General features: G+C 39.7%; 1 protein-coding gene across 4 annotated transcripts in view; it reads left to right on the forward strand.

The window, feature by feature from the left end:
- ADAM23 (ADAM metallopeptidase domain 23) overlaps window positions 1-26,065 on the forward strand; it is a 169,095-nt gene that overhangs the window by 13,919 nt on the left and 129,111 nt on the right. For all 4 annotated transcript variants that reach the window (XM_023219491.1, XM_023219483.1, XM_023219474.1 and 1 more), the window contains exon 3: window positions 20,865-20,941. In XM_023219491.1, the coding sequence (XP_023075259.1) occupies window positions 20,865-20,941 (77 nt within the window). The remainder of the gene's footprint in view (window positions 1-20,864; window positions 20,942-26,065) is intronic.

The raw sequence follows: 26,065 nt of genomic DNA on the forward strand, positions 1-26,065 counted from the left end.
CAGGGTGGTTGCACCATTTTATAACCTCCCCGATGGTGCACAAGGGTTCCAATTCTCCACATCCTTACCAGCACTGGTTATTTTCTGTTACTTATGTTTTAAAAAAATATTAGCCACTCTAAGGAGTATGAAGTGGTATCTTTGTGGTTTGGTTTGCGTTTCCCTAATGATTAGTGATGTTGAACATCTTTTCATGTGTTTATTGGCCATTTTTACATTTAATTTGGAGAAGTGTCTGTTCAATTCTTTGCTCATTTTCTAATCCAGCTGTTTGGGGTTTTTTTTGGTTGTTGCTGTTGAGTTCTAGGAGTTCTTTATATACTCTGGATATCAATCCCTTACCATATATATGATTTACAAATATTTTCTCCCATTCTGTGGGTTGGCTTTTCATTCTGTGGATAGTGTCCTTTGATGCACAACAGTTTTACATTTTGATGCAGTCCGATTTATCTGTTATTTATTTTGTTGCCTGTGCTTTTGATGTTTACATTCAAGAAATCATTGCCAAATCCTATGTTACGAAGGCTTTCTCCTCTGTTTCTTGCTGAGTTTAGTCATTTTAGCTCTTATATTTAGGACTTTGGTCAATTTTGAGTTAATTATTAAATGGTGTAAGGTTAGGGACCAACTTTATTTTAATTTTTTGCGTGTGGATGTCCAGTTTTTCCAACACTATCTTTCCCTTGTGAATGTTTCCCCATTTATTTGTGTCTTCTTTAATTTATTTCATTCTTTTTCTTCTTCTTCTTTTTTTTTTTTTTTGAGGTGGAGTCTCCCTCTGTTGCCCAGGTTGGAGTATGGCGGAGCGATCTCGGCTCACTGCAACATCCGCCTCCTGGGTTCAAGTGATTCTCCTGCCTCAGCCTCCTGAGTAGCTGGGATGACAGGTCCCCACCACCACACCCGGCTAATTTTTGTATTTTTAGAAGAGAAGGGATTTCGCCATGTTGGTCAGGCTGGTCTTGAACTCCTGACCTCAAGTGATACACCCGCCTTGGCCTCCAAAAGTGTGTGATTACAGGCATGAGCCACCACATCTGGCCTGAGGTAGTTTCCTTCTATCTGCTTTTGCGTATTTTGTCTCACAACTTTCTTTAAAAGGGAAACCAGACTATGAGTAGAATAATTGGCTGTGCATTATTAGAAAGCCAATTTTGGGTGAGACACTTATATCTGTAGATTTAAATTACCTAATTTTAAAAATAAGGAGGTTGAATTAGATTTGGGAATCTCAAACTTTAGTGTGAGTTGGAACCACTTGGGGAAGTTGTTGAAAAGATTTTGAGTTTATAGGTCTGTACGGGGTCTAGTGGTTTGCATTTTTGTAAGTCTCAGGTGATTTTGATATCGATGTATTTGTTCTCTGGAACCCCTTATGGCTCTAAAATTCTGTGAAATATCCTCCAATAAAAGGCATTTGGATATTTATTAGAGGACATGAAATGAGGGTATGGGCCATTGAATTAGGGATTGTTCGTTATTCCAAGCCATGGTTGCATTTGTGGACAAGCTGCCTCCTGAGATTTGGGCATGTTGGATGGAGAGTAGGAATTATGAAGTGAGGACATTTATTGCTTGAAAATGAAAAGAGTAGCTGGCTTCAGGAATGGCTGATGTAAGATGATTCAGGGACAAAAGAGCTTTTGCAAAATAGAAGCAGAGGAGAGGGGCTAAGGAACAGTGATCAGCAGAGAGACTGCTGCGGGGATCACACTGCCTACTTGATTTATCACTAGGAAGTCCATAAAGTCATGTTTTACCACCAGGAAGTCCAGAAACAAAGACAGTCTCTGGTCTGGGAATTCCAAACAGGAGTGCTGGGAGCCTAGAGCAAGGGAATGTTACTGGAGGTGAAAAACTGATGACCAATTTGTATACACATGCATACTTACACCTGTAAAATTAGTGTAAATACATTGTATGAAATTAGTGGTTACTCTGACATATTTACTTACATGGTCTAAGAATTCAGAGTTCATAAAAATATAATATGAAAAGTGAAAATTTCTCTTCCAGTATGCCCCAAAGGCTGTTACATTTCTGTTTTTAGTTCTCACAACGTTAAATAATTTATCTCTACCCTATTTTTAGATCCTTCAACCTAAGTACTATCTTTCGTCTGCCTGCTTTGAAAAGCAAAGCCTGTATCACACTGTGGTGTTCTTCCCCTTTGCGCCCTACCTCTTTGATTTTTATTCTTTACTTATTTTGAATTTGCTGTGGTTTTAGCAGTCATTTTACATTTGAAAAGGACTTGGAACAGCGGGACTTAGGGTTAGAATTCTATGTTCAGTTGTTGTCTTCTGCCTCTGGGGAGAAAAGTAAACTTGGAGACTCAGCAAGAACAGTTGGAACCCAAGTACCCCCATTTGAGGATTTGCCGGGAGCTCCTGCTTGGCATACAAAGCCTCAGAAAGTTGATGGCGAGGGATGAAGAAACATTTTGTGGAGGAAAAATTGCGTATTTCCTGCTCTGTTATTTTTGTTTTTAAAGTTAAGAAGGGGCCAGAGGATGAAGAGTCTATACAGATTTTGTTGTGGTTTGATCAGGAAGCCACTGATGGGTTTTAAACAAGGAAATAACATTATCTGATTTATATTTTAATAAGATCATTATGGCAGCTCTCTGGAAGATGAACAGAACTGAGCAAGAGTGGCTCAGGGAGACCAGCTGGGAGGGGCTTGCATTTGTCCAGGCAGTGATGGTGTAGACTGCACTGGGTGATAAGCAGAGGAATTGCAGGGATGCAAGTTAGATTTGGGATACATTTTGGATTATTGTAGGCTAGAAAAGGAGAGGAATTATAGTAGATTCCCCTAAAGATGTCCACATCCTAATCTCCAACACCTATGAATATGTTCTCTTACATGGCAGAATACACTTTGTAGATATGACTAAATTGAGGCTGTTGAGATGGGAGCATATCCTGGATTATCTTTGTGGGCCCAGTATAATCACAAGGGCCCTGATACAGTCAGAGAGAAGGAGATATAATGTTGGAAACAGAGGTTTGAGTGATGTGAGGAGGGGCCCACAAGCCAAGGAATACAGACAGCCTTTAGAAGGTGGAAAAGATTAGGATACAGGCTCTTCCCTAGAACCTCCAGATGGAGCCAGCCCTGCCAACACCTTAACTTTAAACTCTAGACTTTGATTTTGGACTTTTGTCCTCCAGAAGTGTAAGATAATAATTTGTGTTGTTGTAAGCCCTGACATCCAGGGAAATTTGTTAGGATAGCAGCAGGAAATAATCCAGAAGTCAAAAATGACTACTATGCTTTATCCTGGGGAATAGTGCTACTATGTCCCAATGTGGGGCCAAAAAGGAAGATTTAGGAGGCTGACAGGAAACTGAGCCTGTTCAGCTCAGGAGGACTGTTGGTCATATCTGTGCATATGTTAATAACTTCGTTGTCTGTGGGCTCAGGGATAAGTCAGGATGAGATGGAAATGTGGGAGCCTTCACCAGGCAAATGGTATGTAGAGACCTGGGGGTTTCACTCGCGGAGAGACTGTATTACGTGAATTGTGGAAAAACAGCTTAGTAATTTCCGTCAGAGGCCACATAGAGACCTATTCCCTCTCCTTGCTTGCTGTCTAAATTATAGTTGTTTTCTTTTGAGTCATCAAATGACATTTCAAAAGATAATATGAAGCTGCCACTTTGGGAGAAAGAAAGCAATATTAAGCAGCTTTTTCAAAGATCAAATTTCTGGACTCTGTAGATAGTTGCAGTATTTCTTCCGTTATTATTTTTTGAAGGATATTTGACAGATTTAAGCTCATTTGACAGATTTAAACCTGTAGTTTAATTTGGAGGGAAAGCTTCTATGGCTATATGTTTTTAAAAATCTAGTTCTTTTCAGTTGGATTATATTTAACTGTCGAAAGAACGAAACTTCCCATTTTTGTTTGCATCACTTACTTCTTCCTGTTTTGTTTCAAGGGCCTTGGTGACAGCTGAAAATAAGCTTTGAAAATAAAGTTGAATTTTGACCGGGCACGTTAGCTCACGCCTGTAATCCCAGCACTTTGGGAGGGCAAGGCGGGTGGATCACCTGAAGTCAGGAGTTTGAGACCAGCCTGGCCAACATGGCAAAACCCCATCTCTACTAAAAATACAAAAGTTAGCTGGGCGTGCCTATAGTCCCAGCTACTCGGGAGGCTGAGACGGGATAATCGCTTGAACCCAGGAGGCAGACATTGCAGTGAGCCAAGATCGCACAACTGCACTCCAGCCTGAGTGACAGAGCGAGACTGTCTCAAATAAATAAATAAATAAATAAATAAATAAATAAATAAATAAGTAAGAAAAGAAAGTTGAATTTTGTGTTGAGGCAACACATCTAGAAGAATCTATACATACATCTTCTGTACATAGAGAGCAGCGGTTCTCAACCATTTTGCTCCCTGCTGCCAACGCTTCCCCATAGGACATTTGACAGTGTCTGGAGATATTTTTGGTTGTCAGAACTGGGTGGGGGAGGCTACTGGCGTCTAGTGGGTAGAGGCTAGTAATGCTGCCAAATGTACCACAGGGCACAGGGCAGTCCCCTAAAATCAAAGAAGTATTTAGCCTAACGTGTCAGTAGTGCTGAGGTAGAGAAACCCTGCAATAGAACTTATAAACTGATAAATTTTGTTTCTTTCTGTTCTCTTTCTGTCACTCAGCATGGTTTCCTACATTGCATCTAGTTGCTTGGTGAGCCAGCCAGGTTAGCTTTTTTTCTGCCCTAAGTACTACAACATTTTCTTTCTTTGTTTTTCTTTGAGATGGGTTTTTGCTCTTTTACCCAGGCTGGAGTGCAGTGGTGTGATCATTGCTCTCTGTAGCCTTGAACTTGTGGGCTTAAGCAATCCTCACACCTCAGCCTCCTGTGTAGCTAGTACTATAGGCTCGCAGCACCATGCCTGGCTATTTTTTCTACTTTTTGTAGAGACACGGTCTTACGGTGTTGGCCATGCTGGCCTCAAACTCCTTGCCTTAATTCATCCTCTGGCCTCAGCCTCCCAAAGTATTGAGATTACAGGTGTGAGCCACTTCTTCTGGCCTACATTCTTGCAGATTCTATATTTTTTATTTTGTGGGAAATTGGCTAATTTAGTATTCACTGGAATAGGAAGCAGAAAGAAAAGAGTTTGCTTGAAGTCTTCATTTAAATGGATTTTAAAATTTTCTTTTTGCCAAGATAAAAGTGTTAAATTTATTATAGTCGTCTACTTTTGGAAAAAATTAATGTACTGTAAGTAGCTTTTATTTTGAGCTCTTAATCAAGTATTAATAACATTATGTTTTCTCTAATTATGACTAATTGAATATTGCCGAGATATAGTTATTTGCTTATTTCAGGTAATTAAAAACATCATCTGAAATAACTGTAATTGAAAGAATATAAAATCGTAAAAATCCCTCTGTTTGTTTTTTATTCTTTGGCACTATTACAGTATTTTGAAGCATTGTGAATTTTTTAAAAATTCAAGAAAAGTCTCCTTGCTGTCATTTGATGACTTAAGTAGCAGCCCAGAGAACAGATGTAGGAATGAAGTGATTTATACAATGCTTCAGAATCTTTTTGTTCCCGAATTTCACAATATAAACTTCATGAAATTGGTAAGAGATTTTGAGAAACCCTACATTATTTGGTAGGATATGGGATATACCTTTATTTCTGTGACTTAAAATGAGGCCTCTAAGATGGGAAATATAGTTAGTAAATAAAAATAATTAAGTTTATGCCTTTAAAAATTCCTAAAATGAGATATTGTATATGACAACGTATATGATGATGTATGCCTAGAAGTAGTGACATGTTTGAAATATTAGAAGCAGTAGAGAGATTATGACTTCCAGAATATGGAAATGGACTTTTAGAAAATTAAAGATAAACATTATGTTGTTTTTTAGGAATGTTTAATATATATACATTCATGCATGTGATCCATGTGGTTTGTTAGGGAGCTGCGTCTTCATTTGCTGATCATTCTTTTGAAATTTTAACATGTATGTATAAGACATGAAAGTGACGCTCTTGGACTTGAATTCTTTTTGGGAAGCTTATAGTGCATAGTATCTCTTGGTTTTCAAAGTGACACTGTTCTAATTGAAAATGTTGATTTTAAAACCCAGTGAGTATGTTGCTTTACAACTGACTTCTGTAATTTTTTCTCTGTTATCTTAGGTTTCGTATTTAAACTCTAGCTCTATCAGATAGTAAGTTATCCATGGAATTATATACCCTCCTTTGTTCCTTTACTAGAATTTTTTTGTCCCCAGTATGCCCTCATTTATTGACTTATTCATATGCGTACTCATTTACTCACTTGTCCATTACTTCGAAATTTAATCACTCAGTAAACATTAAAGGATATATCTTTAATTAGTGTATTAGTCTGTTCTCAAATTTCTATAAAGAAATACCTGAGACTGGGTAATGTGTAAAGAAAAGAGGTTTAATTGGCTCATGGCTGTCCACCCTTTTCAACAATTAAGTCTCATGACAGCTCACTACCGCCATGACAGCTCCAAGGCGGATGGCTCTGCAGGCTGTACAGAAGGCATGGCAGCATTTGCTTCTGGGGAGGCCTCAGGAAACATTTACTCATGGCGGAAGGCAAAGCAGAAGCAGGTGTCTTACATGGCAGGAGTAGGACCAAGAGAGGGGGGAAATGCGACACACTCTTAAACAGCCAGCTGTCATGAGAACTCGCTATTGTAACAACAACTCCAAGGGATTCGAGTGTTAAACCATGGGAAACAACTTGCGTGATCGAATCACCTCCCACCAGTCCCCACCTCCAACACTGGGGATTATAAATGAACATGAGATTTGGGTGGGGACACAGATCCAAATCATAAAATTCCACCCTGGCTCCTCCCAAATCTCATGTCCTTTTCACATTGCAAAATCCAATCGTGCCTTCTCAACAGTCCCCCAGAGTCTTCACTCATTCCAGCATTAACTCAAAAGTCCAAAGTCCAAAGTCTTTTCTGAGATAAGGCTAGTCCCTTCTGCCTATGCACCTATAAAATCAAAACCAAGTTAGTTACTCCCAAATTACAATAGAGGTACAGGCATTTGGTAAATACTCCCATTCCAAAGGGGAGAAATCAACCCAAAGAAAAGGGCTTATAGGCCCCATGCAAGTCTGAAACCCACCTAAGCAGTCATTAAACCTTAAAGTTCTAAAATAATCTTTTTTGACTCCATGTCTCACATGCAGGGCACACTGTTGTGAGGTGTGGCTACCAAGGCCTTGGCAGCCCTGCCTCTGTGGCTTTGCAGGGTTCAGCCCCCAAGGCTGCTCTTAAGGGCTGGCACTGAGTGCCTGTGGCTTTGCAGGCACAGAGTGTGAGCTGCTGGTGGATGTACGATTTTGACGTCTTCAGGATGGTGAAGGTGTCCTGCTCACAGCTCAACTAGGCAGTACCCCAAGTGGGGACTCTGTGTGGGGGCTCCACCCCACATTTCCCCTCTGTGCTGCCCTATTAGAGATTCTCCATGAGGGCTCCGCCCCTGAAGCAGGCTTCTGCCTGCACATCCAGGCTTTTCCATATATCCCCTTGAAATCTGGGCAGAGGTTCCCAAGCCTCAACTCTTGTACTCTGTGCACCTGCAGGCTTAATGCCACATGGAAGCTGCCAAGGTTCATGGCTTGCACCCTCTGAAGCAGTGGCCTGAGCTGTACCTGAGCCTCTTTTAACCATGACTGGCCAGAGCTAGAGTGCCTGGGAAGCAGGGAGCAGTGTCCCGAGGCAGACAGCAGGGCCCTGGGCTTGGCCAATGAAACAATTCTTCCCTCCTAGGCCTCTGGGCCTGTGATGGGCTGCTGTGAGAGTCTCTAAAATGCCTTGAAGGCTTTTTTTTCCCATTGTCTTGGCTATCAGCACTTGACTCCTTTTTACTTATGCAAATTTCTGCAGTCTGCTTGAATTCTTCTCCTGAAAATGGACTTTTCTTTTTTTCACCACATGGCCAGGCTGCAAATTTTCCAAACCTTTATGTTCTGCCTCCCTTTTAAACCTAAGTTCAGTTTCAGTTCATTACTTGACTTACGCATATGAGCATAGGTTGTTTGAAGCAGCCACATCTTGAACACTGCTGCTTAAAAATGTCTTCTACTATATATCCTAAATCATCTCTCTCAAGTTCAAAGTTCCATTTATCCCTGGGGCGGGGGCATAGTCCAGCCAAGCTCTTTGCCAAGGTGTAACAAAAGTGACCTTTTCTCTAGTTCCCAGTAAGTTCCTCTTCTCCATCTGAGTCCTCATCAGCCTGGCCATCTCTCTTCATGTCACTATAAGCACTTTGGTCATAATCATTCAACTAGTCTCTAGGAAGTTCCAAATGTTTCTCCATCTTCCTGTCTTCTTCTGAGCCCTCCAAACTTTTCCAGCCTCTGCCTGTTATCCAGTTCCATGGCTGTTTCCACATTTTCAAGTATCTTTATAGCAATACCTCACTCTTGGTACCAGTTTTCTGTATTAGTCCATTCTCACATTGCAGTAAAAAAATACCTGAGACTGGTTGATTGATAAAGAAAAGAAGTTTAATTGCCTCATGGTTCTGTAGGCTGTACAGGAACCATGACAGCTTCTCTGCTTCTGGAGAGGCCTCAGGGAGCTTTTACCCATGGTGGAAGGCAATGTGGGAGCAGGCATTCACATGGCCAGAACAGGAGGAAGAGAGAGGGGAGGAGGGGCCACACACTTTTAAACAACCAGATCTCATGACAGCTCACTACCATGATGACAGCTCCAAGGCGGATGGTGTTAAACCATGAGAAACCGTCCTCCTGATCAAAATCCTCATGATCACCTCCTACTAGACCCCACCTCCAACATTGGGGATTACAATTGAACATGGGATTTGGGTGGGGACACAGGTCCAAACCATATCAATTAGCTTAAAGGATTTATTCTTTATATTTAACTGTCTATTCCACAACTCCACTTGGGCGTGTAATGTGCATATCAAACTTAGATTCAGAGTCCTGAATTCCTACCACCACCTTCTTTTCCTGCAATCTTCCCCATCTTAATAAATTGCTTGCTCCTTCTGGTTACTCAGGCCAGACATTTTAGAGTTTTCTTGTCACCTCTATTTCATTTATAATCCACGTCTAATCTGTAAGTGAGTCCTACTGACTTTGCCTTCACTATCTTCCCAGAATCTGACCAAGTCTCATCAACTCCACTGTTATTCCCCAAGTCAAACCCCTATCACCTCCTACCTGGATTATTATTGCAACAGCCTCTTAAGCCACTCTGCTTCTCCCTTGCCCCCTGACCACTTCAGTGCATTATCCACACAGTAGCTTCTGGTGAACTTTAAAAAATGGAAACCTAATCATATCATTCCTCACGCAGAATTCTCAGCACATTACTATTTCATTCAGAATAAAAGATGAAGTTCTTACAGTGGCCCACAAGGTACTACACAACTGACCCTTCACTGGTTCTGTGACTCTTGCCTGCACAACTCCTCTAGTCTGCCTCCACTTGACCCACACTGGCCTTTTTATTGTTATTCTTTGAATAGACCAAGTGTGTCTCTGCCTCAGGGCTTTTACAACTAGCTGTTCCTTCTGCCTGGGATTCTCTTTCCTTAGGTATTTACGTGACTTATACCTTCACCTAGTCTTTGCTCAGATATCACCTCTTCAAAGACTCCTTCTTTGACCATCCTATTTAAAACTGTCACCTCTTTCTTCTGCAAACTCCCTAACTTATTTTGACTCTTATCTACTTTAATCTTTTTACTATATCACTCATCATTATCTAACTTACTTTGTATTTACTTGTTGGTCGTATTAGCCATCCCCCGCAAAACACGTACCCTAAAATGTAAACCCTGGAAGGCCAGGGCTTCTGCTTGAAATGTGGTAGACACACATGATTATTTGCTTAATGAGTAAATGATTTCATGTATGATGTAGAAGCCAACAAGGCAATATATAATCTGAGGAAATAAACATATTCCTCAGATACATAATAGATATATTCTATTTTTATTTTGTATGTCTTCAAGGCTCCATGCAATTTCTAGGTTCACATTTAGAAACAAAAATGGAGTTTTAATAGGCCTAAAACATTACATGGACATGGTGAGACCTATCATTTGTGTACGAAAATAGGAGATTCTGCATAGTGGTCAGTATTCTACATGTTAGTTTTAAAAATTGTGCAAATACAGGTTGAGTGGTTGATATTTTCCAGAGCTCTGTGGAAGTTCAATATTAGAGAACATGAGGTCGCCTATGAATATTAGCTTTTCTACATCTAGCTTTGGGTAAAGTATGTGTACTACAAATACTTGTTTTGAGTAAAATTGTGAAACAGGACAATTGTGGGCCTCTATGTCAAGGAACAGGCCTTAATCATGTTACTTAGGAAGTCTACTGGCACCTGCATTTTTGTAAAATGGAGAAATCCATTTTTGGCATGACTCCCAATTTGAAAGTTACTCTTTTCATCCAAAGGGGTAGAATGCAACCCATCCATAGTCATAGATAAGGTCAGAATTCAGTGGAAAGGACAGAATCAGACATGGCTGAGGACCGGAGAATACTGAACTTTTCCTAATCTGTAGTTGTAATTCTCTGTAGATAAAAGGGATCTCTGCCGCAGTAATATGCAACTTGCTGAGGGTTGTCAAGGAAAGCAATGACCACTTAGGAATATCATTGTCAAACAGCTGTATATTTAACATGAACTTTGAGCAATCTCATAAGCAGAGCCTGAAAAATCCTACAAATGGAAATATCAGCTCTGGTATAGAGATCCCAACACAAATCACTGGGTAGAAACAGTATGAAACCTACCAGCAAGGATCAGTAAATTGAGGTACGTCAAGAGAAGAGAGCTCTGGCCTGGACAGATCTGCTCAGCCTTCTTTGATTACACATTTTCAGTAATTAATGAGGGAGAATTGAAGGTTAATATTTGAATCTACTCTATATCATTTATGGTTTGCTAGATACAACAATGCTCAAATGAACTGTATAATTACTGTACCATAATTTTCATTTTGTATTTCAGAGTTACTCATTCTTAACTAATCCTTATGTAGTCATCATAAAGACCCAAGTTAAAGAACCTTCTGTTGCCTTGGATTGATATTTGCATTGACATGAGTCCACTGGGCTGTTCTAGTCAAAATTTCAAGGACCAGAGTAGGCAGTCCAGGGAAGTAGGACTCTTTAGGAGGGTTGCCTCACATGAGGCTTTTTTTTTCTTTTAGAATAGTATTCACATTATGTAAGCAAATTAAAAAAAAAAAACTGCCATGTAATGAGTCACAGACACTAAGCATGGTGCTTGATGTCTTGCTTTCCAGAATCTATATTTTATTTCCATTCTTTTATTTAAATTATTTAGTGGGTGTTCAATAATTCTGGCTAGAAAGACAAAGTATGTTCTTGCTTTATGACACAAGTGTTAGCAGAGAGAGAAGTGTTCCTTGGAGTTCTGCAGTTTGGTGATATAGGAACTGACGAGGAAAAAGAACAAGGTGAATCACACCTCAGCTACTAGATTAATGCACCACATTAAATGTTACTATTCAAGAAGGCAGCCGAAAGAAACCGTTTCCATGGTAACTGTTGTCATAGTTGTATTTTTACTCATCTCTCAAAAAATATATGAAAGTGAAATAATACTGCTGTAGTGATACTTGTGCTGCTTTACCCATTTTAAATAGCAAGTGCTCCAAAGGCTTGTAATTCAGTCTTTCTCCTTAGTTGGCATTGCCAGTTAATATCCAGCAAACATTAATCACTAACGGTAAATGTATAGAAGACATTTCATATACCTGGCCAAGGATGCTTTGTCAGTGAAAGTGTGTTGTTACAAAGTCCTCCAGGATTACTAAATAATCACTAGGGAAAATCTTAGTTTGACCTTCCCCACACCTACCATAAGATTAAATGAACCTTCTCTTCTTTGGCTGGCCATGAAGATTTTAAAAAGAAATATTTAGTGTGGCTAATGTGATTCACTGGAATACGTATTTGGATTACCAGTGCCTACTTCCTCTTTCTCTTCAGCATCCATCTTTTGTATGTTTAAGAGTACCTTGGCCGGGTGCAGTGGCTCACACCTGTAATCCCAGTACTTTGGGAGGCCGAGGCAGGTGGATCACTTGAGGTCAGGAGTTCAAGACTAGCCTGGCCAATATGGTGAAACCCTGTCTTTACTAAAAAAAGAAAAAGTAACAAAAATTAGCTGGGTGTATTGGCACACACCTGTAGTCCCAGCTACTTGGGAGGCTGATGCATGAGAATCGCTTGAACCCGGGAGGCGGAGGTTGCAGTGCTGAGATCATGTCACTGCACTCCAGCCTGGATGACAAAGAGAGACTCCATCTCAGAAAAAAAAAAAAAAAAAAAAAAGAGTACCTCAAACTCAGGTACATAAGAAAAGAGAGGAAGATGAATTTGGAATCTCTTTAAGATTGATTTATTTAGAAAAGAGCTCTTGTGTAAGATGTGGTCAGAAGTTAAAATTCACAAATCCATAAATCCAAGCTTTCCTTTTTTCTGTCTTATCAGATTGCATAATCGAATATTGGCTAGATTTCTTTTACGGTAGACGTTCCATCTTTTTCGGCTAGGTTGGCACAGAGAACAAAGTCAAACAGTGATCTGCTTCCGTTAGTGGGAGATGTTCACCGTGGGTTGTGAGAAGAGTGTATTTTGTTGATGCTTTGGTCTTGTTTCTGTAATAGCCTTCAAAGGGTATGACTTAAGCTTCCTAATTTAGGGCCAAAAGATAGATTGATTAACAAAATACATTAGCATTTTTGGGCATGTGTGTCCTCCCCCTACTTGTCATTCTTGTGAAATTCTTTATTTTATGATAAACTGTCATGTTTAACTCACACCACAATCCACATTGCAGTATAACAGCCCAGAATGGAAGGCATCCTGTGTTTTACTTTAAAAGCATGTTTCTTAAACATTTATTTGTTAGCAAATACTTATTAACACTTTATAATTTCATTCTATTAAATAAATCCTGGAAGAGCTGTCTGAATTCTATCTTTAAATGAGGAGAACGTCTTCCTCATAAGCCATTCTCAGCTCTCCCCAGCCCCCAGCAGACTCACTCCACAAATTCAAATACACTTGTTACCCTTACTCCAAATTCAGTAATTAATCATGCTTATATTGTATGTGGTATCTTTACAAATAATATTTATACCAGGTGTGGTGGCTCACACCTGTAATCCCAGCATTTTGGGAGGCTAAGATGGGAGGATTGCTTGAGGCCAGGAGTTCGAGACCAGCTGGGGCAACATAGTGAGACCCATCTCTAAAATAATAATAACAATAACGATTCTTATTATTTAATTGACATATTTTTCACTCTTTGCAGTTACTCATTTTATTTCCTTAACCATATTATAATCTTTTTGATCTAAGTGTTAATTCTTGGCCAGGCACGGTAGCTCACACCTGTAATCCTAGCACTTTTTGGGAGATCAAGGAGGGTGAATTATTGAGCCTACGAGTTTGTGACCAGCCTGGACAACATGGTGAGACTCCCATTTCTACAAAAAATAAATAAAAATATTAGCTAGGAATAGTGGCACATGCCTATGGTCCCATCTGTTTGGGAGGCTGAGGTGGGAGGATTGCTTCAGCTAGGAGGTTAAGGCTGTAGTGAGTTGCAGTTGCACCACTGCACGCCAGCTTGGGCAACAGAGCGAGACCCTGTCTCAAAAAAAACACAAACAAAAACAAAACTAACTCTCCTATACATCTGCTCTAGTATCTTATATAAGTTCGGTATTTAATACAGATTTGTTGATGGTAAGCCCATAATAGTATCAATTGGAACATGGTAGAAGAAAACATGATGATAATTTTCTCCTTCGAAGTACCTATTTAAATGCGTCGTGACAAGAATGTTCAGCAAGTTACCCTAATTTTCAGTACTGCCTTCATGTAACATTTGCAGCTGTTTCACTTCTCAGGAAAATGATTCATATTATTTTGAAGACATGACAACTTGAACAAGGTCAAAGCATAATACATAATGATAATTAGCAATAAAAGTATAAAGTTTGCAAATTTTGCTGAGTATAAATGCACATTGGAATTTGCTAGATGGTGGCTAACTATCCTGGGAGGGAACTTTAGGGTGGATTTGATTGATACCCTTCCAAAATGTTACTATATTCTTTTTTCTCTTTTTCCTACTTTACTGTCTCCTTCCTAAACGATTGAGCTCTTTCAATATGACTGAGCTACATTGGTCACATTATTATTACTGCTATTTTCTTTGAGACTGGGTCTCATTCTGTCACCCGCACTGAAGTGCAGTGGCATGATCTTGGCTCACTGCAGCCTCAAACACCTGGGCTCAGGTGATTCTCCTGCCCCAGCATCCTGAGTAGCATGCACTACCACGCCTGGCTAATTTTTGTATTTTTTTATAGAGACAGGGTTTCACCTTGTTGCCTAACCTGGTCTCAAACTGCTAGTTTCGAGCGATCCTCCTGCCTTGGCCTCCCAAAGTGTTCAGATTATGGTGTGAGCCACTGAGCCCAGCCGTCAGTTGCATTATTGTATTATTTAATCCTCGCAAACATCATGTCGTTAAGCTATTATTATTTGTATTTTAATGACCAGAAAACATTGAGGCTTGCAGATGTAAGGACTTCTGGCATAAATATAGCACTTTTTTGTCATTTAACTAAAACTGACACCTCATATTTCTTCCTTTGATGTGTGACCTTGGACAATAACATTACTTAATCTATCTGTGCCCTTTAAAAATGCTTCTCTTCTATAAAAGGGTAATACAAATGTCTGCTCTACCAACTGCATGGGGTGCTGTGTTCTAGATAGACATGACAGTACTTTGAGGTGATTAAAATGTAAGAAATATGAGGCATTATTATTTTTATCATAACACAAACCTGTGCAATCACCAATTTAGAATGAGGGATTAGAACCAAATTATAATTAAACATGGTCTGTTGATATTTTCTTTTGGACTTCAAAACTTTTAAAATATATTTACATATTTGGATTTTTGCATTATACAGAAAAAAGATCCACAAGCTGGACTTTTATGTTTCTCCAGCTACAGGATAGGTCCAAACTAGTCCTCTTTAGAAGAACCTCTGTGATTAAAAAAAGGTGACTTCTTTTCCTCAAACTTATTTCAATTTAAAGTTGACATTTTCTTCTCATTGATATTTAATTATCTGGGGTGCTGGATTCTGTGCCTACTGTTTTCATATAAAAAGAAAAACATACCAAACAGCCATGCTGATGAAAGTCTTCCTGGTGAAGTGGACTCTTGTCCTCAGCAGCTCAACCCACGATGACAAAGGCGGGGTCCCTCTAGCATCAAATTAGCGGGTTTTCCTCCTCCCATCTTGTTAGTTGGTGAATTTTCAAATCTGCCTTCTCTGAATCATTATAAAATGTCCTGAATTTCAAAAAAAGGTGATTTTTATATTCTATGACCTTTCTCCACCATATTTCTAGATAATGGAGTAGAAACTCTTGAAGGGTCTATTGAAAAACTGTAAAGGTAGGGGAAAGAACCATATGCAACAAGATAAAGAAAATAAAACACTTCCTGAAAAGGTTGTGGTTACACACACACTCACACACCTGCCACACATATACAATGTAGATGCTATATTCAGTGTTTTAACAGATATAGAATAAACGTTGTTTTTTCTATGTTAGAATAAACAGAAGACAGGCATCTGCTTACTGCCTTTTGCTCTCTCTAATGCCCTGTTTCCTGAAGCCCAGACCTGTTGCCCTCTTCTTTACGAAGTTGAGTGTCAGTCATTCCACTGGTGTTTGCTCAGGCCTGCTTGATACCCTAAAGGGCTTCTTACCTCTGTTTGTAAAACATTTTCTTGTCTATTGATATTCCTCTTTTGGCCATGTTTCCTTCATTACTTAAATGAATATCTCCCTAAATAAACTTAGTATGTCTTAAGATCAGGAAACCACTTCCAAATGCTGTTATGTTTTCCACACCACCTATAGTTTAGAGCAGGGGTCCCCAACTTCCAGGTTACAGAGTGATATCAGTCTGTGGCTAGTTAGGAACCGGGCCACACAGCAGGAGGTGAGTGGCGGGTGAGTGAGCATTACTGCCTGAGCTCCACCTCCTGTCAGATCAGCAGTGGCATTAGATTCCCATAGGAGCACGATCCCTATTGTGAACTGCGTGTGCGATGGATCTAGGTTGCATACTCCTTATGATAATCTAATGCCTGATGATCTAAGGTGGAACAGTTTCATCCTGAAACCATCCCCCACTCCACCCCATCCATGGAAAAACGATCTTCCATGAAATTGGACCCTGGTGTCAAAAAGGTTGGGGGCCACTGGTTTAGAGCATACTAAGGTAAAATATATGTCTCAGAAGATGTGATCATCCATAGCGTAGACACCCAGTTACCCAAGTTGCTCATTTTCTACTAAATTTTATAGTTTAGTAGAAATTCAGCCTTATAATATTTTTTGAGTTCTGGGAAACTGTTATTTCCCATTTTCAGTTCCAGTTATGGGTACGCTCTACAGAACTCACAAATTCTTGCCAAATAGTGAAGAACACTGTTTGAACACCTATTTTGTGTGAAACATAGTTGCATGAAAACATGTATATCCCGCACATGGCTGCTTTTTATTTTTATGATTAGATATAGAGTTATTTTTCTTTTGTTTTTATGTCTATATTAGCTAATCTAGAATATAAGTCCCAAGAAAACATAGCTTATTTAATGCACCCTACACAGAGCTGGGCATGGATGATTGCTTAATGTCATAACATCGCTTGATGATAAGGTGCAAAACAAGTCTTAGCTGAAGAACCCAACAGCCTTCTTGAAGTCATTTAATATTATACCATTAGATGCCATCTACTAGAAAGAAAAAATACAAACAAAAGCACATTGCGAAGATGTGTAAATTGTTCTCCAGTGAAGGAGGTTTGTGTATATAATTGAGTTTAATTGTTTTTGTCTTTAGAGCTCCTGTAATTTCCCTGTGCCAGATTCTGAGTTAAAAGAAAAATACTAAAGTGGTGAGGCAACAGCTGTTCTCAGTCCTTCAGGGTGGTAATTCTGAGCCCAGGGACGTGCTCATTCTTATTGTGAAATGATGTTCTTTGGCTATAAAACCCTGCATTCTTCCACAGTGCTATTATAGTGAATGTCCTTATAAAAGCAAGGCTGTTTAATAGATATCCTGAAAGAGAAAATAACTGATTTTGACCTAATATGTGGTTCATGAACTCTTCTCTGAAGCATTCCTAGGATCTGATTTTGTGTTACTGAACACATTTCTAAACCTCACTACACAGTTCTTTTTAAAAGAGGAACAATACTGTAGGTAGTCTTTGTATTTTTAGTAGATTTCAGTGATGCTGGTCAGTTAATTAACTCTAAAATCTGTTAAATCAACCAAAAATGATATGACTGTATATTATAAGACTTTGTACTCATCCCAGCCATTCTTCTAACTTTTCTACCGTTTGGAGGAAGCAAGCCAATATTCTGTAAAAAAAAAAAAAAATATATATATATAAAACAGTGTGGTTTATAAAATAATGATGAGAACTCACTTTACATGGTTTGAAAACATATTTTAAATGGACATATATAAAAACTGTGTAATATTTTGTAAAAGAAAAAGTGACAAAATGGAATACATAGCATCCAGAAGTTAAACACTATTTTAATTGTGCCTAAGACAGGGCAGAAATAAAATGATAGGGAAAAGTAGCACTTGTCAGGTATTTATTTTGGTATAGAGAAGAATCTGTACTATATAGACACTTGTAGAATGTATAGCAATGGAAAGAGAAATAGAATGTAAGAAAACTAACATACATCAGTATATTTAAATGACTTAAAATGGATATAAATATATTAGATGAAACTAATTCCATTTGATACATTCACAAAGAAGATGAATATGGTGAGGAAATCTTAAATCATTTTATAGAAAATGTGCTTCCTCTTAGAAATAAAATATTAAAACATTCTTACAGATAAAGGTAATAAAATCAAATTCTTTTTTTTTCCAATGGATAAACAGATATTTTGTTGCTGGCATTATAAATTGCGTCAGTTCTGGAGAGTAATCTGTTAAGATGTTTAAATGATGATGATGATGATGATGATAATGATAGTGATGATGGTATGTGCCAGAAATGGTGCTGAGTGAGCTTGAGGGAATGGTCATTTAGGGGAAGGCTCATTGTCTTGGCCACATGTTCTTGTTTGTGATTATAAATGTCACTGATCATGTCACGTGAAGCCTGCCGGTCTCCATCCCACCTTTTCAGATTCATTGTTTGACATTTCATCTGAAAACCATTTTCCTACAGGCCATATTCATTTTTAAAAAATTTAAAAAGCCTGTTTTTCTCACATTCATTTTGACTCGATTTTTGTAAATGTTTTCCTCCCTGCCCCGAGTGTCTTTTCTTTCCCTGACACGTGGATTCTTATTCATCTTTTGAGTTTTTGTTCAAATAGCACCTTGTCAGTGGATCCTTTCTGTACCCCTCTGTGCCTGGGTGGGGTTCAGCTGTGGTCCCTGTCCTGTGGCCCATTAGACAAGCTGGGGCTGACAGTTCTACCTGCCCCTTTGGAGACCATCACTTCTTTGAGGGCAGAAGCTGTGTCCCAGCTATCTTTATATGCAAAGCAGGACTTAATATGTTTGTGTGGAATGATTGAATGCAAAAGCAAAGGAAAACCCAGTATGATTGACTAGCTCTTTGATTAAATTCTATTAAACTGAAGCTAGTCACATTGACATGGTATAAACCTATTTTAGCATTTATCAAATTGTATAACTCCTACAATTCTATAAAATGAAGGTACTACGTTTACTACCAGATTACCTTATTTTGCAACAGAGTGTTGTCAGTGTTTGTACTTGTCGCATCACCTGTTCGCTATGAAATAAGCTTTTTACTGGGTCACTGTTAAGTTCTTCTTAGTGTTTATAAAGATGTTCAAGTAGGTATATTTAATGAACTCATCTCTACTATATAATATTCTTAAGAGAAACTATACTAAGGATTTATCTTATTCTTAGAAATTAAATTTTACATCCTTAAAGCTTTTTTGGATCCAGAGTTGAAAAATCTCTCCTTGTACAAATTATTCATCAATATAAATATCTTTATGCAAAAATTAATGCTTCAAGGTACAGAATGAATTTAAAGACAGTGGATATTTGTATTGAATAGAGATTCTGTTGTGGATAATAGAGACCACACTTGACAGAAGTTTCTTTCTTTCTCTCTCTCTCTCTTTCTTTCTCTCTCTCTCTCTCTCTCTCTCTCATAGTTGTATGGATACAAGAAGCCCACAAGTATGGTGACCCTGTTGTAGAAGGTTGTTTGGAATTCGACTTGGCGTCCTATGGCATTAAGGATTTATGAGCCTTCTTTCTCATTATTTTGTATTTAAAATTTAATATTTGTTAGTTTCCTTTCTGCATTGTATGGATTGATTATTATTGAGTGACTGTCTGATTTGGCAATGTGCTTGACTGAAAGTATAAGTCATGGTTTATTTATAGTGTTTCATGGGTTTGGTATGACAAAAAGGTCTTGACAATGAATATTTGTTGAATTACTTGAAAGGTCAGATATGCTGGGGAAGAGTCATTAACCTAGACCTGTTCGCAAGACCCCTGTGATATGTGTTGTGGAGCTCACCACCCAGGGGAAGGATGGGAAAGGGAGAGACAGGGAGGAACAAATAAAGTGCTTCCAAAGCCCTGAGCGTGAAGATTGTGTGAAGGAAGACTTCTTGGAAAGCACTGCAGGTGGGACGCCTTTGAAGGATTGTGAGAGTTTCAGTCATCAAAAATACAGGGGAAGGCAAAGAGGAGCATGGGCTAGCACTGGGGGGAAGGTGGGAATAGAAAGTACTGGGAGGGGGATGCTTGGTATGTTCATGCTGGTGTCCAGTTACCATGCATGGAGCACTTCACAGATGATTTGTAGCACCCACTGTGCCTTAGGAATGCAATTCTGGAGGAAGAACGTTTGTGAGTTAAGGAAGTATTGTGTAGGTGTTTCATTTAGCCTTGTTCTTTTTTTTTTCTGATAGTGTGATAAAGGAGAAGTTTATGTTAGCTAATACTTTGACAAAACTTCATTGATTTGTTAATTTGCAGTATTCAAGATGCTTCTGTGAGCTGTAATAATCTTTAACACCTAGTAAATAGGATTCATGTTTAGATGGAATTCTCTTTGTATTTTGAATTAAGACAAAATAATGACAATATTTGTAAACATTTGACTCTTAAAGGGTGACATAAACTCTCAGTATTCACAAAAGGCCAGGTTCTAAGTGCTTTCTGAAGTTAGAAAGTTGTACTCTCCTATTTTACTGTCATATTCTGCTGATGCATCATTTAGAGAAAGTTCCAGAGAAAGTTCTATCCTGCTGAAGAGCAGAGCACTGACATGATTTTTCACTTAGGTGTGCAGAAAGAATTGGTTAGCTTTATGCACAAAACAGGCTGAAATCAAGCTTTAATTAGTCAGACTTTTGCATAATTCATCATGGTCACTTTGGAAGTCCAGCAGAATATGCTGTTGGTTTTTATCTTAGTGGTTTCATTTTCCAGGATGGGTTGTCTTATTAGCTCTTTGCTACCCAAATATTTAGATTTTCCTAGCAAAACCATGATATTGTACCTAGTCTCCTAAAGAAATGAATTACTGTATGAAGATACATAAGGAAATGAACTGATACATAAAAGTTATTCCTCTTAAATATCATTCTTGATAATAATCTGTCTTAAAGACAGGAAAGTAAGTTAAGATTCTTCTGTCTTTTTGAATCCATAGGCTGTCCATCTGGCCCAGGCAAGCTTCCAGATTGAAGCCTTCGGCTCCAAATTCATTCTTGACCTCATACTGAACAAGTGAGTATTTAGACATAATCCTCTTAAGTAGCAGGTGCAATAAAGCTTTGTTTTTATAATATTGGTTTAGTCAAAATAATGTCTGTTTGTTTAACAACTATTTTCTAGCAGATTATGTATTTTAGACACGTAAAGTATAAAATTCTGAACGGTGAATTATGTTTTTTTTTCTGAAATAGAAGACATTTAACATGTTAAGCATCTCAAACACAGCACTTACATATTACAATACTAAATGGAATAAATATTTGAAGTAATACCAGTTAATTAAATGTTAACTATAATCATCACTGTATATAAGAAGCAATAATAAATGTACTGATTCAAGTATAATTTGACTACAGTCTAGAAATTTCTTCCATTTACTCTTTATAATACAATTCACATGACTTCTGTGGGAAGAACAGAGTAAGTGATGACTTGCAAATACCTATTTTGAGAAGATTCTTTGCTTTAGAATTTGCTCTAATATGGTTTCTTAGAAATTTTGGTCCTGTTGAAAATTTACCCGATTGTCTCTGAGCATGTGTTTGTTGATATTTAAATGCTGTTTCCTAAGTTGGAATCAGTTGTACAGATGTCTTTGTACAAAGTGTGAACAAGAGCTGTTGACTTAACTAAGGCTCTTCAGCCTCAAATAGATCTAGCACTGAGCCTTTCTTTGGTGAAAGAGATTTTCTATATGGTTTTCTTGAGTTACAGAAATTATAGTCAGTATTTTAAGCTTTTGTCAGTATTTTGATCAGGACTGCATCTTTGCAAGAAAAATACCTGTTAATGCTATCAAACACTATAATGTAAGTGACCACAACCAATATTTGAGAAATTGCAAAGGATCATAAAGAACAACTATTAAATTTCTTGTATGCCAAATTCTGTGAGCTCTGCAGAAGAAAATGCAAAGTCAGCTTGGGTGTTACTTACTCAAGTGTTATTGCAGCTTTAAGTCAGAATGAATCAGCATAACTCAGAATTGCCTGTGAAAAGGTATTGCAGGTTTTCCTCTTTGGTTGAGTTCCGTTTCACCATGCTGTGTCAGCAGTTTGCCTGCCTAAGAGACTTGTCTTGCCAAATCTTACACTATGTTGAGTGTCAAGATAGAGCTAATTTTAGTGTAAGTCCTCAATTCCTTTAACTCTTACTGTGGTGGAGACTATCATTTCAAACTGTAGCAAGAGGATCACAACCAACACTGTTGTGTGTTTTGAGCAGTAAAATATCTCAGCCATAGCAGAGCCTCCTAGTCAATTAGCACATGGCAGAGAAAGGGTCATATGGGATGGCCAGGGTACTTAGAGGTCTGGAAATGTGCCAGAAGTTATTAGTAACACTTAGCATGCAAAGGAATCAAGTTGAGCACCTATTGTGAGCAGTCTCTGACTTGAGGAATTTAGAGTCTACAAGGGGGAAGGTTGATAGACAAATACGTAATTTTAGAAGAGTATGAAATATGCTGGAGGTTAAAATGGAATGTTATGGTAGCACCAAGGAGAGCAGCTCTCAGGCTGGAGGAGTGTGAAAAGGCGTCTTGGGAAAGGTGATGCTTGAGCTAAATCTTGAAGTGTGTTCTAGGCAGGCATGTGAGATAGTATGTCTGAAGAGGCAAGGCCACGTTGCACTATGGCATGTTAGGGGAGCATGAGCCTTTTGTTGAGCTTCCTCATAAATGACAAAGTTGAGACAAGGGAGATGAGTTGGGAGAGGTAAGCCTAGGGACAGCTCAGCTCATGGAAGTTCTGGTATTTCACGTGTAAGTGCTGGGCCATTATCCCCTAGACTGAAATATCAAGTCAGGGGAGTAAATAGAGGTCCTGTTCCCAGGAAGCGCTAAGAGGCATGGAGAGGGAATACTTTCAATAAATCTGCAGTTGATAAAAATTATTAGGATTGCTCCATATGGATAACAAGGCAGAGAGGATAGTTAAAGCTAACAGAGGTACCTCGATTGGTTGGTTGGGTGGAGGGTGATGTCTAGCTAAAATGGGCAGTACCAGGGAACAAACAGGTTGAATGGTGAAGGGAAGAGAATGTGGCATCAGAAGAGACATGATTGATTTGAGGGGCTTTGGGACATACATGAGGCCATGTCTAGGAGGTAGCTGGATATAACCTCAGGGGAGAAATGAGAGCTAGAGATTGTAGACTTGGGAGGTATTTTTATATAAATGTTAATGACCAACATGGCTATGAATGAGGTTACCCACGGAGGGTGGGTAGAGCAGGAGAGAGAAGCTGAGAAGACAGGTAAGAGGAGGGGAGAAAGCTGAGAAGACAGATAAGAGGAGGGGAGAAGATGAAGAACCCATGAAGGAGATTGAGAAGGAGTGATTGGAGAAATAGGACAATCAGGAGAATGATTAAACAGAGTTTCAAAATGGGAAGGTATGATTTACAGTGTCATCTGCAGTAGAGTGATCTACTGGCGCATACTGTAGAATAATCTAATGAGGTAAGAGGCAAAATTTGCCCTTTGGATTTGCCATTTGAGCAGTCAGTCACTGGTGGTCGGAAAGCAGCAGTTTCAGTGAAGCTCTGAGGTGGGGGGAATGAGAGGGGACAGAAACCAGGTTACAGTATGCTGGGAGTTAATGAGAGGAGACGATGTGGAGGCAGCAAATATCCATTGAGGAGGTTTGGATGAGAAGAAAAGAGAGCAGAAGACACTGGGGTCAAGGCAGGGCTTTTTAGTGATGACAGAGCAAGTTAACAGAGCAAGTTGGTAGACTGAGAGATGGAACTGATAAGAGTGGGAGGTTGAAGATGCAGAAAGGAGAGAGGAGATAATCTATAGGGCAAGAGCTGGGTAGAGACTGAAGGGAATTAGATCAAAGCACAAGGGCAGAACTTAGTTTTGAACCAGTAAAGACAGGTTGTCCTGCATTGGTGTGAAGCTGTAGGGTGTGTGCAGGTGGAGACTGACTTGCAGGTGAGGGGATGGAGTTGAAGAAACACATTTCTGAAGTTATTTACTGTAGGGATTAGGATGGAGAGGGAGGTTGGGTTGGGGCTTGAGGAAAATGATGAAATTGCTGGGATGAATGAGTGATGAAGCCCATCAAGGTCAAATTCAAGAATGTTTGAGCAACCTTCATTAGAAATCACGTGCTGTCTATTAGTCTTTGTGTATTTCTTTCTGGTGGTGTTTTTTTACATTTTATTTTTATTATTTTTAAAAATTGGAGTGCTTTGTCACTGCGGAGTGTGAATGAAGGAGGCAGACTGTAGTGTGGACCCAGGGCTCAGTCTCTGTGGTAGCACAGAAGAACAACAGTGGAGGCAAAGCTCTTTGAATACTCATGAATAACTTGGGTAGTTAAGTATCAGGATCCAGTCTGGGTAAGAAGGGAGATGAGGTCAAGAGGAGGCTATGAACTGGGGACAGATGGAGGTCTCTGAAGGGAAAACCAGCTGTGGTGAGAGAGAGGCTGAGAGCTGCACTCATGTGCTATATGGTTTGGCTGTGTCCCTACCCAAATCTTATTTTGAATTGTAGCTTTCATGATCCTTATGTGTCATGGGACGGTCCCGGTGGGAGGTAACTGAATCATGGGGGCGGGTTTTCCCCCTGCTGTTCTTGTGATAGTGAATAAAGTCTCACAAGATCTGATGGTTTTATAAAGGGCAGTTACCCTGCACATGCTCTCTTGCCTGCTGCCATGTAAGACATGCCTTTGCTCCTCCTTCACCTTCCACCGTAATTGTTAGGCATCTCCACCCATGTGGAACTATGAATCCATTAAAGCTTTTTTTCTTATAAATTACCTAGTCTCAGGTATGTCTTTATGAGAGGCATGAGAATGGACTAATGTAATACATCCCTCATGCTGTCCTGAGCTTTCTGAGTGCAACCTAAGTGTGCAAGGCTGACATGATGAACTGGAGACGAGGGAACTGTGTTAGAACATGAGATGCATTGCTGGGGGTGGGCTCTAGTTTAGATGACTTCTGTCTGGGATTAACCAAAAAGTCTGATATGTATTAGAATAAAGGTAGAGAGTCAACAGAACGTTTAAGTCCGTAATAGAGTACCCAAAAGAGCTTCTGAGGAAAGAGGGACCTCATTTCCACTATAGGATGATCATTGCTATATTACAGGCAAAGGTGTTAAGTTATCAGAGGAGGGAAAGGTGTCCGGTAAGTATGTGGGCTCAGGGTGTGGAGTTGTGAGCACATAAAGGTGTTACCATAAGTTAATCCAGGTGGTGACCATAGAATCTGCAGGGTTAGTGACCTCACCAGGCCCAGAAGCCCAGCTTGTGAGGACTAACTAACCTGACAGGAGTTCCTGAGAGGAGAGCCTGGTTTGCATGTGGCTTGCAGAGGCATCTCATGGCAGTGCTGTGTTTTTTTTGTTTTTTGTTTTTTGTTTTTGAGACAGAGTCTGGCTCTGTCGCCCAGGCTGGAGTGCAGTGGTGCAATCTCAGCTCACTGCAAGCTCCACCTCCCGGGTTCCCGCCATTCTCCTGCCTCAGCCTCCTGAGCAGCTGGGACTACAGGCGCCCGCCACCACGCCTGGCTAGTTTTTTTGTATTTTTAGTAGAGACAGGATTTTACCATGTTAGCCAGGATGGTCTCAATCTCCTGACCTCATGATCCGCCCGCCTTGGCCTCCCAAAGTGCTGGGATAACAGGTGTGAGCCACCACGCCCGGCCCCAGTGCTGTGTGTTCTATTCATTTGTTCAGCAAATGTTGAGTGAGCATCTGCTGTGTGCCTCTGGCTGTTGTAGGTGCTGATATTGCTGGGAATAAGATAGACAAGACTCGTGCCTTCCCTTTTAGAGCGTCATTCCGGAGGAGGAGGCAGACAGTGGACCACCACATAAAGACATATGGGATGGAGAGGGACTGAAGGTGTGGTGTCCAGCATGATTTAGATGGTCAGAAGAAGCAAGAAGGCCTATCTGAGGAGGGAACCTGAGCTGAGCCCTGGTTGTCAAAGGGGAGCCACCACATGTTGCTGGAAGGCTGAGGGTTCTGCACAGCTGGGACAGCAAGACAGCCAGAGCTGAGGAGGATGTGTGATGTTCAAGAAGGTCAGAGGACATTATGACCAGAGTGCAGTGCAGGGCAGGGGATAGTGGGAGAACGAGGAGATGAGATCAGAGAGGAAGCAGCTCTGCAGC

The sequence above is a fragment of the Piliocolobus tephrosceles genome, chromosome 11 (genome assembly GCF_002776525.5).
Source record: "Piliocolobus tephrosceles isolate RC106 chromosome 11, ASM277652v3, whole genome shotgun sequence".
NCBI lineage: Eukaryota > Metazoa > Chordata > Mammalia > Primates > Cercopithecidae > Piliocolobus > Piliocolobus tephrosceles.